Genomic DNA, 17,325 nt, shown 5'->3' on the forward strand with positions numbered 1-17,325 from the left:
ATGATGGGAACTCGGGGGTTTCAGTGCAGGGACGACTGCTCTGTTCACATCTGTCCAGATGGATAATGCCTATTTGCATTACTTGTTGACATCTGGCTGTCCCTAACTATTCCAACTTCGCTGTCATCAAAGAAGGTATGAGCAATTCTCAGACTGGGTCCTCACTTCCAATATCTGCACAGATGTCTTCATGGGTATAAGTGTGTCGGGATTGAAAAGGAGTGTATGTGTACACATGTCGATGTGTCATGTACCTTGGGCTTTGCCAATGCTGGGATGTGGGGGGGGGGTCTACAGTCAACTAAACCCTCAGTGTGGGAATTGCTGGTTTCAGGGCACACCCCCTCCATCCTGGCTCTGCCAGGGCTCCTCTCTGCATCTCCACCCTGAGCTCAGGGCCCAACACTGGGTGTTCCCCAGCACCCACGGCCCAGGCCTGGCCACGGGGAAGGTGGCCTGATAACTGAGGGGAGGGTGCCACAATGCTGCCTGCGGCCTCAGAGCTAAACCCCTAGGACAGGGCTCAGGGCCAGGGGCCCAGTGGGAGACAGGACAGGAGGCTGGGGGTGGGGGAGGCGGCCTGGGTTGGCTACGGGTCTGGGCCTCTCTGGGCTCTTTGTCCAAATATGGAAGGTTCTTTTGCCTCCATTTGAGTCATGCCGGCCATGGCCCAAGAGATCTGCTTTCCAGATACTGCAGGCAGGCGGGACTGTGCCAGCAATGCCTGGTCTGCCCCCACCCACCTCTCCTTCCTCTGCCTGTGGCCCATCTCAGCACCCCTCCAAAATCCTGGGCACAGCTTTCTCCACCAGCAGGGAGCCCAGCATCCACCTCAGTTGCTCTCCAGCACCAAGAAAAAGGGCCACATCGGAGAGGAAACACTCCTTCCCTCTATCACCTCTTCTCACTTCCTGAGGGCCCCTCATATTAAACTGAGCTCATGCATATTTAAGCAACTACTATGTGCTAGTTCCTGGGGCTAGGACTGTGATTGTAAATCCAGTTAGGCTCCCCAAATCCAAACTGAAATTCACTCTCTCCTCGCATGCGCCCACCCTGGGGATGACACCTCCCCCACCAGGCAGTCCTGAAAGCCAGGAGCCTGGGTAACAAGCAAGGATTCTGGAACCAGACTGTCTGGGTTTGAATGTGAACTATGCCACTTGGTTAGCTTTCCTAACCTGGGCAAACTACTTCCCCTTTGGTTCCGCTTCTGTGTCACAGGGATGTGGGCACCTCCCCACATGGTGGTGTGAGAATTAAATGAATACACGGAAAGTGATCAGACCAGTGCCGGGCGCACAGGAAGAGCTCTGCTACTGAAAGGGGGCAGCAATAGAATTTGGGGAACCAGCTAGTATTGTAAGAAATATTAATCATGCTCTGTTAACCATGATTGTTTTATTCTGGTTAAAGAAGGCACATTCTACCCTGGCTGGAGCTGACCTGGAGATGCAGCCCTTCCTCCCCATCTGGAGCTGCCTATTATCATGGGAAGATGAACAGTTACGCTGCAGAAACCACAATCGCCAGCCCTTTGAAGATCCCCAGCCCTTTTTGCACACCTGCAGGCCTTTGCAAACCTCCAGCCTGTACCTGTTAACTGCCCATCTGGCACTCCCTCTGGCTATTTCCCCATGTTACCTCGGCCCTTGCATATCACTAAGCCCTCTGAAGACCCCTAGTCCTTTTGCATATCTGTAAACTGCCCTTTTGCCTAATTTTCCTTTGTACTTTTACTATATAAGCAGCTGGCTTATCGTGGGGTGCAGAGCGGATTTCTGTGGCTGACCTGCTGCTCTCCCACGCTGCCGGCAGTACTGGAATAAACGCTCATATATGATTTAACCCTGTCTCTGCTTCATTGGCTCGAGTAGTAGACAGGCAGCACGGACCCATGGTTTGTCCGGTTCACTACCAGTACTGTGTCTCTCCACCCCCTGACTGAACCATATTCAGTCAGGTACTGTGAACTAGACCTCCTCAGGCTTTCTATCAGCTTTCTCCTAGATCTCTGCTTTAGACAAAAGTGAGCCTTGCAGCCTTGGAGTGAGGCCAGCCTAGGTTCCAATACCACCTCTCTCCTTCTGAGCTCTGCGATCCAAGCTAGGCACCTCACCCTCTTTGGGCCTGTGTGTAGTTCCCATCCCCACCCCCAATCGGTACTGGCTTGAGACAGTACACTTCGCCCATCTACCAGCTCCCACCCGCCTGGGTGCTCAGGTATGGTGGTGGGAAGACCAGCCTGAAAATTCCCCAGGGGCAGGGCCCAGCCCATCTCCTCCTGCCTTCCTCACCCCCTCCACATTACTGTATTTAATAAATGTGTTTTGATGTCCCACCATGTGCCAGGAACAGGAGGGTTTGGCATGGGGGGGAGGCACCTGACCAGAACCAAGCATTAGGTCACAGGGGGAACTGGGGACCACACCCCCAGAGCCTTTGAGGTCGGTCCACCCCCAAGCAGAGAGAGGTTGCAATAGCTGTGAGTCCTGGGGTGGGGGAGGGTTCCTGACACCATTGCCTGGGATACCAAGGGGACACTGCCCAATACAGGGCCCTCTTCCAAAGGCCTGGTCGTAGCCAGGGGCCTGTCTGGCTCTGTCGGAGGCAGGGAGAGACAGAGGGTCAGAGGAGATAAGAGACAGACGGAAGGAGCAAGACTGAGGGAAAAGGGCAGGACGAAGGATCAAGGAGGGAAGATAGAAAGCAAGAAGAACCCAGTAAGGGGAAAGAAAAGTCTGGTGTGAATCAGTAGAAGAAACAGTGGAAGAGGAGCCCCCAGGTCCAGGTGAAGAGGTGGGGCCTGCGGATAAGGGCTAGCCCTGCCCTCCTCCTCCTCCAGCCGTGGGGCCAGGCCCAGGGCTATTTTTAGTGGAAACTGAATTTAGCTGTTCCCTCGGAAATTCCTCACCCTCCCCAGGCTACGCCCCTGCTGGCCTTGGGAAGAAGCCTGGAAGCTCTGGTCCAGGCGGGAGGGGAGAGGAGCGCCCAGGAGCAGCAAGGAGCTAGAAGGGAACTTGGGCATCTGATGAGAAAATGAGGCTCCAATCAGGCCCCAAATATGAGTTACTCCTCTTCCTACAGCCCCTGCCTCATTCTCCTCCAGGAAGGCCTCCTGGGCTGCAGCGCCACAGAATAGCACTTGTCTCAGGTACAAATATCATGAGGATATTGTGTCTCCATCTATATGATCCACTACTAGCAAGACTGCCTGCCTGTCCACCTACCAGTCACTGTACCCCCAGCTTCCAAGAACCTGCATGGCCCAGAGCTCTCCTGGGCTCTGCCACATCTGGACTCCCACTTCACAGATGGGGGGACTGAGGCCTAAACAGCTTGTCTTGGTGTGACGAAAAAGGGGTTCTATGGAAAGTAACCTCACAGGGTGATCTGATTATAAATTCCCAACTGGGGATGGTGGGTAGTCACTCTCTAGGCCTGTAACTTATTTAGTGAAAGGTTTTCAAGCAAGCCCTGTCCATTGTTCTTGTGCATCTAGGTTAACACACCTCTGAAATGCCAGAAGTAATACCACCCCCTCACCCTCCCACTCCCCAAAGGCATAACCACTCTCAAGAGGACATAGAATTTTAACCTGCAATCTAATCCGGGCCTTGCTTTCTCCCACCTTCTTGTAATTTTCCTTACTTCCTCCTTAATTTCAAATGCATAAAAGAAACTGCAAAACTGTCATTCTCCAGAGCATTTGAGATCTTATTTCCTGTCATGTCATCAGTTTGGCTCAAATAAACTCTTATAAAAATTCTCTACAGGTTTGGACGGTTCTTATGTCGACACCAGCAAGGCAGCACAGGCCTGCGTAGGCTGCTCCCAGAAGGGCCGGTGGGGACGTAGCCTGGAGCCCTGCTGTTCTCTGGGGACCCCATTGGGAAGCAGGGCACTTCCTCTGGAGCAGGAGGGACTGGAGTTAGACAAGCTTGTGGGCACAGAGGCAGGGACCTGAGCTGGCTCAGAGCGGAGGAAAAGTTCTTCCATGAGGCAGGGGGATGACTCAGATGACCCCGCATCCTGTCCCAAAGCCTCATTGTCTAACCCCAGTTTCCGATAGGGCCCTTGAGCCTAAGTTTAAACCATCAGATTTTATGTCCAAATGATCTCCCTAGTGAGTGCTTTTCTCTCTAGCCCCACGTCACCTGCTCCCTCAGCTCAGGCCTCTCATCTCCCTGTTCCCTCCGGTCCAATCACCACCCAGAGCCAGAGGATGCTTTCCAATGCGCCAATCTCACATTGCCCCTCGAAGCTCCTAACCTCCCATGGCCCCCCACTGCCTACGAGACGAAGCCCAAAGCCGAGGCCATTTAACTTGGCACTGGTGGCCTGCAACCTGGCTCCTCCACACACACAGCCTCTCTCTATAAGCTCTGGGCAGAAACCTGCCTGCACTCTTGGCCTCAGACATACATTGAGGCTTCTTTCCTGCCTGGCTCAGCAGTAGCCCCTTAGACCCACAGTCCAAGTGTGGGGCTACAGCGTGGTGAGGTGCCCGGGCAGACTACTGGGCCTGGTCTCCTACTGCATGGCCTTGGACAAGACCTCATCTTTTGCTGGGTCCCAGTGGCCTTTCAGAATAATGCAGGGTGAAAGGTGGTTAGAAGACGGGGGGCGGGGGGGGGTTGGACCTGGCATTCAAGACCCTGCCCCTCTTTCTCCTCCTGCTCCTGGCCTGCCAAGAAGTTGTATGTCTCACCATCAGGCTCCACCCCAGGGACATAAGAAGAGAGAGAGGGGGACAGTGAGAAACCAGGAGTGAGACCTCAGGCAGCCAAGATGGAGTAAGTAGGACTTGGGGGGGGTGAGGGGGGAAAGGGTCCTTTCCTGTGCTTCCGCCCCTTCCCTTCCACATCTGCTCCTTGACCTCCAGTGCCCCGTCCTGGGAAAGGACTGGATGTTTGTCCAAGGGGTTGGGGGGAGGGGGCTCGGCAGTCCCAGGAGGCCAGGCTATGGGGCTGGCTGGCAGCCAGGAGCCCAGGCCTCCCTCCTTCTAGCTCGGGGGCCGGGCCTGCTCACCCCCTGGGAACCAATAAACAGGAAACAGATACCAACCTGGCGCTTGCTCCCTCAGCCTGACCCCCTCAATCACAGTCCCTGCCACCAGTCCCCCCACTGCCCTCCCACTGGCCCAGGACCTGCGCCACCTCTCCCCAGCTTCAGAATCTCAGAACCAAGAAGTAATCATCTCAAATGATCTCGAACAAAACCAACTAAGAGGTATGACTCCTGGAAAAAACTCAGAATCCGTTGCGAAACCACAGAATTCTGCACTCTGCACCGGCCGTCTCAAAAGCACACACTTTAAAGTGGCCACATCTCTGAGAGCTCCGGACCTGGAGTCATGGGCTGAGGGCTCCACAAGCATTATCTCTTTGGCCTTGACAGTAACTCCTTAGTGTCCCCATGTTACAGAGCAGGACACTGAGGCTCAGAGCTGACATGAGGTGCCTCATTTGGTATCACCTAGTGAGTTAGAATCAGGTCAGGTCTGAGATGTTAACCCTGATCAGTCTGACCCCAAAGTCCACCGGGCGCACAGACCCTCAGACTCCCTACCTTGCAAGGGACCAAGCCCCGTTTCATAGGCTGGTTCCAATGGGTCTGGGGCTCTGACCAGAGAGGGCTTCTGCTGTGCCTCCCAGGTGGAGGCTGGTGGTAACAAAAAGAGAAAGGAGCTGGAGAAAGAAGCAAGGACAGTGGTGCTTCTACCCAACTGCCCAGCCCCTCTCCCCCGCCCACCTCCAAAGGCCCAGGCTGCTGGGCCACCTGGCCTATCCAGATGGAGCCAGGACCCCACTTGCTTGCCCTCCTATTCAGAGTTTTATCTTGTGCTTCAGAGTTGGAAAAAGATGCCAAGAATCTGAGCATCTTGGAGTGAATGTCTCTGAGAATCTTAGAATCCTACCATCTTAGCATCTCAGTCAGGAGGGGAGGGACGAACATTTCTAAAGCCCTCTTAGCATTAGTTCATTTACTTTGAACAATAATCCTTGGTGGAGTGAGGGGATAATTCACCCATTTTTTGGACTCAGAGGAGTCTGTAAATGCTTGCTCTGGGTCCCGAAGCCAGCCTGGGGGAGAAGGGATCTGGGCCGTGCACCTTACCCACGGCACCCTCCATGTGGCACCTTCTAGGGAGCACCCTGGCCTCTCAGGGCACGAAGGAACCTAATAGGTCTCTGGTCCAACAGCATCAGATAACCCCAGGGCTACAGAAAGGGGGTCTTGGACGCCTCTCTGGGGACCCAGATACCCTGGCTCCTGGCACAGGAGGTTAGGGGGGTCCTCTCCAGATGTCCCTTAGATCCACCTGGGATACCTGGCAGAGATGTGACTCCCACACCCTCCCTAGACCCAGACCTTCTGTCTTTGCCTTGGCCAACTACCCTACTTGGGAGCTGCTTCAGCAAACTCAGGGCCAGCCAACCTAGAAGCCAAGCCTGTCCACAAGGGACCCACTGGCTCTTCTGTCCCTCTCCCATCAGCCAGCGCTCAGCCTTCATCTGGACCCTACCCATCTCAGGAGCCGGGACCCTTGTTGAAAGCTCCGTGCATGTAGGGATGATGTCCAAGCTTTCCCTGTGTGTACTCACTGCCCATCAGTGATGAATGACCAATGAACATGGAAAGAAATGACTGCAGGATAAATGCAGTGGGCTTGAACTCACAGGTTCAGCCAGGCGACCAGCATCTACCAGAGGCTCTGGATCTCAGGAGCTGACAGCCCGGCCCCTCTGCCCACCTGTGGAAGGCAGAAGAAAGGTCCCCAAACATGTCCACATCCTAATCCTCGGAACCTGTGAATATATTACCTCACATGGCAAAAGGGACTTGGCAGATGTGATTAAGGATTTTGAGATGGAAAGATTATCCTGGATGATCCAAGTGGGCGCTAAGTAATCACAAGGGTCCTTATAAGAGGGGGGCAGGAAGTCTGGATCAGAGAGAGAGATTTGAAGGTGCTATGCTGATGGCTTTGAAGATAGAGGAAGGAGACGAACCAAGAAGTGACAGTTGCCACCAGAAGCTGGAAAAGACAAGGAAACTGGTTTCCCCCTAAACCTCCAGAAAAAATGAAGTCCTGCCCTAACCGGTTTGGCTCAGTGGATAGAGCGTCGGCCTGCGGACTGAAGGGTCCTGGGTTCGATTTCAGTCAAGGGTATGTACCCTGGTTGCGGGCACATCCCCAGTAGGGGGCGTGCAGGAGGCAGCTGATCGATGTTTCTCTCTCATCGATGTTTCTAACTCTCTATCCCTCTCCCTTCCTCTCTGTAAAAAAATCAATAAAATATATTTTTAAAAAAATGAAGTCCTGTTAATACCTTAATTTTAACTCCATGAAACCCATTTCTTCTGATCTCCAAAACTGTAAGAGACCATTTGTATTGTTTTAAGCCACTAAGTGGGTAGTAATTTGCTCCAGAAGCAATAGGAAACTAAACGACCACCCATCTCTGCCAACCAAAAGCTTGGAATCAGCTCATGTCCCTCCCACCTCAGGTAGCTCTGTAAGACCCCTCTCACTCTCTCTCTCTACCCAGGGGGAGTCTCAGAGCCCTGTGACTTCCCCCAGCCCCAGAGGAAGTTTTAACTGGCAACAGCAGCAGCACTACCTCTGGGGACAGGCCTCAAGAGTGAGCCCCGCAGCCTGACACAGTGTGGGGAGAGTCCTGGTCTATGAGTGTGTGCTGGGGAGGGGGCCTAGAGCAGCGGCTAGTGGTAGGGGAAAGGGCCCTGGGGGCCAGACCAGGGTGAGTCCGGCCTCACTCTCCTCAGTGGCCTAATGGGCTGCGAGTCTCCAGCTGCCAGCACTTTAGTCTACAAGTCAGTGCAAGCTGCTGCCTCTCCCAGCAGCTCTGGGAGAAGATTTTATTCTGCTGCTCAAGAGCATGGAGGGATTTGTGGCTCTGAGAGGGAAATGGACATATTTAAGGACACACAGCAGGAAAATGGAGAGGCGACGGCTAGAACCCAGGCCTACTAACCCTAGTGCAGACCTCCCATGTACTACACCAGGTCATCCTTGGTTACACCACAGCTACTAGAGGGGACCATGGACACCCCTCTGGGGGCTCTGATACCCTTGCTGAGGCCTTAGGCCCCTGCATGTCATAGGCTGGAGCTCACCACTGTTCAGGGACCGGCAGCCTGGCAGTCTTCTTCTGCCTCTGTTCATCCCTGGAATGCCCCAGAGGCTGGGGGTGGAAGTGGGGGGAGTGAGGAGGGATCAACACCCGCCCATTGGGGGTGACACCAGCTCCAACAGACTCCTGCTTCCCAGGGGACCCAGGGCCCCTGTTTCAGGGCCTGCCAGCAAGGCGCCAGGCTGCCTGGGCACACTTCCCAATAAGTACACCAGGGCTTCGAGCCTTTCTGGGAAACAGGCTCCCTCTTCCCCCGCCCTACCACCACCATCCCCGCCAACTCTGCTCAGTAGGAACCATGTGGGGCCAATATATGACCCGGGCATCAGGACACCTGGGGCCAAATCCCATACTTGAGCCAAGGGCCTTGGGGAACCTCTGCCCACGTGGGGCCCTGCTTCTTCATCCCTACATTGGGGCCATGGCAATGACCACCTACTTGGAGGACCAGATGGGCGGGACAGGATTGCCTTGTGGTGGCATGTGCTCTCTGTCCTAGGAGACATGCAAGCTGGAGCTAATGGGTGTCATGGTGCCTGCAGAGGAGACTCCAATGGGATATGGCACTAACACGGTCCTCACTGGGGCCCTGTGACAGCCCTACGCTCCTAACCTTTGAGATAAGCTAACATAAGTCTGCAAGGGACAGCCAGTGCAAGCTACAATCCCAGTCTACCCTGGGGGCTTTGTCAATCTCCGCTTCCCCACCCTAAGCAACCCCTCACACACTGCCCAGCCTCAGCAGCCTAAGTAGCTACATGTTCACCTTGAAAGCTAGAGTCCAGGCCCTCCCAAAGCCCTCTGCGCTGCAGCAGAAACCCACCACCTGACTGACCACCTCTGCCCCAGTCCAAGCCCCCATCAGCTCTTGCCTAGAGTATTCCAATGGCCTCCTGACTGGCCTTCCTTCTTCCACCGTGGACCTCTACAATCTACCCGCACAGAGCAGCCAGAGCAGGTCTATGAAGGCCTAAATCAGAGCAGGTACTCTATTCAGAACCTTCTAACAGAGCCTGCCCCATCTCACCTCAAATAAATGCCAAAGACCTTCCACTGGCCTATGAGACCTACCTGTCTGGCTCCAACCCATTTCCACCCTTCCTCACTTCTCTGACCTCATTTCCTACTCTGCTCCATCCACACAGTCCTCTTGACAATTTCTCACACACACTTTACCTCCGGGCCTTTGCACTTGCTGTTCTCTGCCCAGAATATCCTTCCCCCCAGACCATAACCTGGCTTGCTCTCTCACTTCCTCCAGGCCTCTGCTCCAACCTCATCTCCCCAAAGAGGCCTTCTCAGACCTCTCGATCTAAAATAGTATACCCTCCCTGCCTGGACGGCATTGCTCATTGGTTAGAGTGCCGTCTCATGCACTGAAGGGTTGAGGGTTCGATTCTTGGTCAGGGCACATACCCAGGTCGCAGTTTCAATCCCTAGTCGGAGCTTATGGGAGCAACCAATCGATGTTTCTCACATCAATGTTTCTCTCTCTCCCTCTCTCTCTCTCTAGAATCAATGGGAAAAAAAAATCCTCGGGTGAGGATTTAAAAAAACAAAATAGTACCCCCTCCCTGTCACTCTCTACTTTCTTATCCTGCTTCATTTTGCTGTGCAGCCCCTGCATCTCTGACTCACAATGTACCCATTTACAGACAGGCCTCCTCTAGTCTGGAAGCTTCATGAGGCCAGGCCTTAGTTTGATGTATCCCCAGGGCCTAGAAGAAAACCTGTGTCTAGAGCAGGGGTCCTCAAACTACGGCCCGCGGGCCACATACAAATACAAATATTGTATTTGTTCCCATTTTGTTTTTTTACTTCAAAATAAGATATGTGCAGTGTGCATAGGAATTTGTTCATAGTTTTTTTTTAAACTATAGTCCGGCCCTCCAACGGTCTGAGGGACGGTGAACTGGCCCCCTGTTTAAAAAGTTTGAGGACCCCTGGTCTAGAGGCTAAGTGTTTGCTAAATGGATGAATGCATTGCCCTATCAAGGGTCACCCAAGTCTCTGAAACAAACTCTGACTGCATGCAACCTGCCATATTCTTTCCAACCTCTTAGCCTCTGCTCATGCTATGCCCTCCTCCTAGAATCCCTCCTTCTCTTCAATTGTTTAAAAATATGTTTTTATTGATTGTTTTAGACCACCAGGAAGGGAGAGGGAGAGAGAAACATCTATTGGCTGCCTCCTGTACACACCCCGACTGAGGATCGAACCGGCAACCTGGGCATGTGCCCTTACCAGGAATCAAAACAGTGACCTTTTGGTGCACAGGATGATGCTCAACCAACTGAGCCACATCAGCCAGGGCCCTCTCTTCAGTTTTAAAGGCCAAATTCAAGCAGAGCCTCCTCCAGGAAGCCTCCCCTGCCAGCATGAGGCCAGTCCCTCAACATCCTACAGCCCCTTCAGTCGGCTTCTAGATTCTGAAAGCTCTGAGTGTTTCCGCTCCCCCGGCAGCCTGGGAGTGCCTCCCCTCCACTGTGAGGGGGGCATGTGTAGCCTGAGAGATCACAGATGGGAGGGAAGAAAGCAGGAGGGGCAAGTTCTTACACTGGGTTGGGGGCTGGGGACAGGATTAGCAGAGGCTGCCAGCCTCCCGAACCCAGCTGGTCCCTGAAATGTGGGGCTGGAAAATGTCAGGCTCAACTCTGGTCCATCCTCCAACTCTTCTCTGCTGGGGGGTGGGGGGACCACTCCTGGGTCACACTCCCCCCATTAGCCCAGGGCCCTTCGGAAGGGAGTGGGGCAGCAGGGAATAAACAGAGGAAAGGGACAGCCCTGGGCCTGTACTCCCCCTTCCCACCCTCCTCATGCCGGGTGACAAGACATTTAATTATAGATATTTGGTACCGCTCAGAATTCCAAATGTCCTAATCGCCTCCCCTCCCAGAACCAGTTTCCATGGAAAAATCATAGCAAAAAGCCAAGGAGGGAAAGGAGAGCCCCCATTCCGAGGGTTCCCTGCCAAGAGGAGGCAGAGATGAAAGGTGACGCAGAGCCGCAGCCCAGGCCTTCCTCTGTGAGGCGGAGAGCTGACGGGGCAGGCTGGGCGTGGGGGCCGTGTCTGCTGGGGCAGGCGGTGAATGGCAAGGCCAGGGTTCTGGTGCTTGGGCCTGGCTCTGCCCTGCCTTACTGTGTGAACTCAGACTCAACATTCTCCTTTCTGAGTCTTGAAGTTCTTCCCACTCCGACCCCCAGGCTCCAGTGAATTAAATAACCACCATAAAGGTGTTCAGGCTGTTAGGGGTGTGCAGGTGACTCCTCCATCTGCCCCCTGATCCTGTTCCTCTACCCAGATGGCAGGCCAACCCTACCAAGAAATAGGGACCTCACGGGCCCCTTCAACTCTAAGACACTGACATTCGAGGATTCAGTGCGAGTCCAAGTCTGACATTCTAAGAATTCAGCTCTAAAGATTCCCACAGCTTTCACATTTGAAGAATGAGACATTTGGAGTGTCTGGCATATAGAAAGCACTTAAAAAATGTTAGCCACAGTGACTGCTATTCCAATAGGCTAAAGTTCTGAGTCCACCCATCTGATTCTGACAGACAAGTCACTTCCTGTTTCTTGTCTGGATGTGGCGACAGTTGTCACATCTGTCAAATGGGTATCAAGTATCTGAGGGCAGCAGGTTGGACCACAACACTGCTTTGAGGCCAAGGTGGGGGAAGCCCTAAAGAGTTGCTGATCATCCAGGCTATGCCTTGTGGACCTAAATGGAAATGCCAAGGGGCGTGGGAGGCTCCCACAGCTCTGCCTCCTCCCCCCAGCACATAAGCAAGCAAGTTTCCACAGAATAAAGCCATCATGCCTTATCCCTCATTCCCTGGGCTCCTCGTTCTTATGGCTCTTGCATAGACCTGCCTTCCTCTCTCTTCCAGCCACAGGCCAACTACCCTGTAGGCTGTCCTTCCTATAGAGCCTCAAAGAGTAGACAGTCTAACCTCCCATTATACAGATGGCAAAACCAAGGCCCAAGATGACTTTCCAGGTCTTACAGTGGGTCAGAGGCAGAGCCAGGCCTGGTACCCAGGTTCCCTGCTCCCAACAAAGGGGGGAGGAGGGGATCACATCATGTGAAGGGCAAATATGAACTCAGCTAGGAGAGACCTGAGAGACTTCGACACAGCCTGGGGTCAGGTCAGGGGCCCCCTCTACACCAGGGCAGCTCCTGGCTGGGTTCACACTGGTTTCTGCCCCATCAGCAAAGTGTGAAAGCCTCTTCTCTTCACTTATTCTGGAGCCCACACCACACCATCTCCACCCACAGTCCAGGGAGCGTGACTGGAGCCCTGGGCCTAAAACAAGGGAACATTGTCTACTCCATGGAGGCCAGCAGGAGGGAGTAGACAGCTGCTCCCCATCTTCTTGGAGCCAAAAGGAAGGGGACAGCAGGAGGGATTTAGGCTAGCAGATGGGAGAACTTCCAGGCTTTATGAGGGGATAGGGAATTAGGAGATGGTGAGTATCTTCTGAGCCAATTCACGTCCAGCGGGTTATACTGAGGCCAGGACTACCTAGCCCTGTGTTCAGAAACTAGTAGGTAGCGGGGAGGAGCGGCCCAGGCTGGTCACTGGAAGCAGCTGGAGTGGTGGGGCCTGTTTTTTCCCTCTCCTGCCCCCAGGAAGGAAGTGACTGTACCAGCCACTCACTGTACAAGAGCCTGTCAGACCGAGACCATTACCCCCGTTCTACAGGAAGGGGAAGGTGAGGCATGGAACAGAGACGTGACTAACCCAAGGCCTCACGGGGACTGGGAGCCGAAGCTCAAACCCTGTCTGCTATGACAAGCCACCAATTCTCTCCCCTAAGAGGGGACACCAAGCTGGGCCTGGAGAGGTGGGAGGACTGGAGCAGGCAAAGGCTTAGAGCTTGGAGAGAGCCTCCACTGAGGGCAGGGAGAAGCCTACGTTATGGGCAGATATGTCCCACCGCATAGGCCATGGAGGGCAGGGGGACCCGAAGCTTCCCCCTGAGGTCAGGCAGGCAGGGAATGTGCTGGAAGGTATAGGAGGAGCCAATTCTGCAAAAACTCCCACCTCCTCTCTGGATCTCAATGCCTCTTCATAGGAGTAACAGCTGCTCCCCCAGCCCCCCAGCCCCCCATCCCAGTCTCTTCAAGTCCCTTGGTTCACCCCTGCTCTCCCCCCTAATTTAGTCTTCAAGGCTCCCAGAGGAGATAATTATATAGGAAAGGAAGCTGGGGAGGGGCTCCTGGCAGAAGCTGCCCTGCTCGCACCCTCCCCCAACCCCAAGTTCCAAAGACAACAGGCACTGAAATCAGGGGTACCTGAGCTGCCTTACCAGGCTCAGAAGGAAGGACAGGCCCCAAATTTCCCCTCTCCCCATTCCCTGCCTGCTGACTCTGCAGCCTTTGGTCTCCGTGAGAGACACCAATCAGAGGCAGGACCAGGGGGAACTAGAGACAAGGAGAGAAAAACAAAGAGAAAGAAAATTCAGAAGGGGCGTGAGAGCGCTGGGAGTGACCAAATTAGTCCAGCATTTAGCGGTTCCAGGCTCTTACTCAGGCAGGGAGCACAGTGGGAGTACAGGTCACGGGTTGAAATAACCCCGAGGCCATCCCCGTGATAGGACCAGAACCCAGAGCCTCAAATCTAGCATTAAGCACCTGGAACCTACCTGAACCCACAGCCCAAACCCCAGGGGCACCTGAAGCCAGAGGAAGGGGAAAGCATCTCAGTCACCAGGAAGGAGATGGGGGTGGGGAGAAGCATAATGGACCAGAACCTCCACCCTGACCCACAGAGGCAATCCTGCCTGTGGGGGTCAGAACCTCTCAAGGCTGCTGTCTGCTGACCTCCAGCCACCCTGCTCCCTGACCCAGCCCTTCTCTAGAGGCCCCCATTCTAATCAGAAGAGGCTCCAGCAAACCTCAGGCCTCAAGAGTGCCCCAACTCCAACCCATGACTCCCCCAAAACTTGGCATCACCAGCTGGAGACATACAACCACCTTGTCCACAATCCCCCTGCTTTTATAATGAGGTTAAGTCAGAGAAAGGCCAGGACCATCAATGTACTTTACAGATCCCTCTCTACTACTCCATAAAGTAATGCCTGTCTCTCTCCAATTTTCCCAGGCCCAGGGACAGACCCACACTTTAATCTATCAGAGGAAAGCCACTGGGGGAGGGCAAACCCAAGTCAACTGTGGGCCCCCCAGCCCCAAACATCCTACAAGGGGTCCGGCTAATGGGGCAGCAAGGCTCTCTAGAAAGTTCCATCACTCTTCCATCTCCTTGTGTATTTAAAACACAGAACCAGATAGGAATCTCTAAAGTCAATCCCTGGAAAACAGCTGAAGGACAAGATTAAAACCCTGTGTAACTATCACCCAGAGCACCTTGGAGCAGGTAAGAACCTTTGAGTTAGCACTAGCAGAGGCCTGAAGCCCCTGGGGCCTGAACAGGTAGAAGCCCTCTGTCATTCACACTCTTAAAACGGCCTGAGCACTGCCAGGACCAGAGAAGCACCCTCAGACCTGGGTACCTGCCCACTGAGCACTCCTGCAGAAGTCAGCGCCCATGGCCTTCCCTCAGCCCCACCCTGACGGCCCCCCACGAAGGACTCACCACCTGCGGCTTGCTGCAGCACTTGCTGGCAGGGGCAGGCTCTTCTGGAGTCCGGGTTGCCTCCGGGGGCTTGGCCTCAGCAGAGGGCGGTGCAACCACTGGAGTCAAGCATGGCATATCCACTGGCACTGGCACTGGGGCAGGCACCTCGCCAGAGTGGAGGGTCAGCATGTACTGCTTCGTGACATCCTCGAGGGATGGTGCCTGCAATGTGGGGTGGGCTCGGGCAGGAAAGCCCATGGGCTCTGGCACAGCCACAGGGGGGCCAACAGAAGTCGGTGGCTCAGGCACCACGATAGGTGTGAAGGTGGCAGGCACACTGGCATGGCGAACATGTTTGGAGGAGGGTCGGGCCTGATGGCCCTCCTCTCTCGGTAGCTCCTGATGACTGCTCCGGGCTGGGCGCTTCTTGGAGCCACGGCGGATGAGCCGTGGGGACAGAACGTCAGCCAGTTTAGGGTCAAGGTGGAAGTCATGGTGGGCACTGGGGCAGGTAGACAGGGGTTCAGGCAGAGCCATCTCAGACTGTGCCCGGCCCCTGGCAGGACTAGGCTCTCCTGGTTCTGCCTGTCGATCTGCAAGAATGGGCTCACTGCTGGATGGAGGCAGCGTGGGCTCAACCTCTCGGATGGGCTCCCCTCCGGGGCCCTCAAACCCAGGCCCTGCCAGCTCCCCACGGCGGCTGGGGTCACTCAACGATTTCTTCTTGGGGGCTTTGCCAGCCACCCTGTCATCCACCACACGCCCCAAGGCACCAGGCTCTTGAACAATGCTCTGAATGACCTCCTGGTATCCCTTGCTCTCTTCACTGCCCACAGACCAGTCACTGTGGCCGCTGGTCAAGCCCTCATCCACGGCTGGGGCTACTGGAAGCCCTGTTTTGGGGCTCAGTGAGCCCAGGAGGTTGCTATCCACAGAAAACCCAGAGGGCTCCTCAGAAGTGGTAGCCCGGTGGCGCTGAGGAATTGGGTCACTTAGAGACCGGTAGGCCTCCCCTGCCTCCCCATTGCTCAGTTCAGTCCCACCTGGGCCTGAAGGTGGGACTTTTCGTCTCCTGCGGAGGGCACCTGGTGTGGGAGGAGTATCAGGAGCCACCAGGGACCACCCTCCCACACTGTCTTCAGTCCCAGGGATTTGGTTGGTCTGGGCTGAAGGCGAGTTAAGGGGTCGCCATACCCCTGTGGTGCCGAGGCTGCAAAAGGCTGAAACAGGAGGTTCAGGGTCTGCCCCAATGCCCTCGTCCATCAGGCTGGATTCCGGGCCGGAGAGCTCCTCCTGGGACCGCTGCCCGTGGGCCATGTCCCCTGCCCACTCAGGGCTTCCAGGCGGGATGTCACTTCCATCATCCTGCTGGGCACCCATGCGCTGGATCTTCTCAAAAACCTGGCGGGCCTCTTGGACATACTGATCCTGAACAATGAGGGGCAGTGGGTCCTCCTCGGCGCCGGGGTCTGCCAGCAGGAGCTCAGAGGAGCTGGGCTTTAGGGCATTGGTGCGGGGTTGGCGGCGGGCCACGGGCTTCTCAGAGCAGGTAAATGACTTTGTCCTTCGAAGGGTGGCTGTCAAATCCTTGAGCGTGGGGCGGGTGCCAGGTGCTGCTGGGGCTGCTGGGGCCATAGGCCCAAGTTGCCCCCCCATGCCACGTGCTGATGGTGAGTCTCTGCCATCTAAGGGGCTACTCCCAAGGTCCCCGGGGCGCCCAGCAGACTTTCGGACCCTCAGCTCTGAAAGGTCCGAGCGCAGGAAACTGAGCAGAGTTAGGGTCTCTGAGGCAATGTCTGGGTTTGACAGGGACTTGCGCTGCCGCCTCTTGTCCAACTCCAATCCTCCATCCCTCAATGCCCTTGCGGTGCCCACGGGTCCCTTGGTGCGGGTTCGAGCCTGGGACCTTAGGAGGAGCCCTTCTCCAGCTCCAAAGCTCGGGGAACGATACACACCCCAGCTCCCAGAGCCCCGGCTGGCCCACAGGTCCTCATCCTTGAGGGTCTCCGTGCTGGAGTAGCGGCTGCTACCACAGGAGCCGGATGGGCTGGCCAGGTAGGCGGGAAAGCTCACCTTAGCCACTCGGAAAGCTCCCCCCACAGTGTCTGACAAAGACCGCAGTCCCTCCTGGGGGGGACCCGGTGCACAAGGAGGTGAGTCAGTACCCCACTCCCGGGGTCCTTCCTCAACAGGGGCTCTGGGAGATGTCGGGGGCTCCAGGCTTCCGGCTCCCCTAACCGAGTCCATGCTGCGCAGGTTTAACCCACAACTGTCTGGCTTACAGTCCTCATCCAAGAGAGCGCTCCCCGGCCCGGGGCCCGGCCTCCCTCTCCAGCGGCGGCTGCCCTCACCATCTTGGTCCTCTTCGCTGCCGGAGGAGAGGCCTCCGTGGTAGGCCGGGCTCTGCGCCCCGGGCGGCAGCGGCGGCGGGCCCTCCTCTTCCTCCTCGCTGGAGCTGGCAGCCCCGCCGCTGCCGACAGGATAGGAGGCCATGGAGGAGGAGGAGGAGCGGGAGGCCCGGGTCCCGGCCTGCGGTTGGGAGAAGCTATGCCAAGAATGTAAACCATCCGCCGGACGCTGCGCCC

General features: G+C 55.5%; 1 protein-coding gene across 1 annotated transcript in view; it reads right to left on the minus strand.

Moving 5' to 3' along the window:
- Nucleotides 1–17,319, minus strand: part of LOC111827149 (rho guanine nucleotide exchange factor 17-like) — a 51,338-nt gene extending 34,019 nt beyond the window's left edge. Inside the window, exon 1 of the mRNA XM_023758756.1 lies at nt 14,759–17,319. Coding sequence (XP_023614524.1) covers nt 14,759–17,233 — 2,475 coding nt within the window. The 5' untranslated portion in view covers nt 17,234–17,319. The remainder of the gene's footprint in view (nt 1–14,758) is intronic.
- Between the last annotated feature and the right edge of the window lie 6 nt (nt 17,320–17,325).

Source organism: Myotis lucifugus, unplaced genomic scaffold, assembly GCF_000147115.1.
Source record: "Myotis lucifugus unplaced genomic scaffold, Myoluc2.0 scaffold_138, whole genome shotgun sequence".
In the NCBI taxonomy this organism is placed as follows: domain Eukaryota; kingdom Metazoa; phylum Chordata; class Mammalia; order Chiroptera; family Vespertilionidae; genus Myotis; species Myotis lucifugus.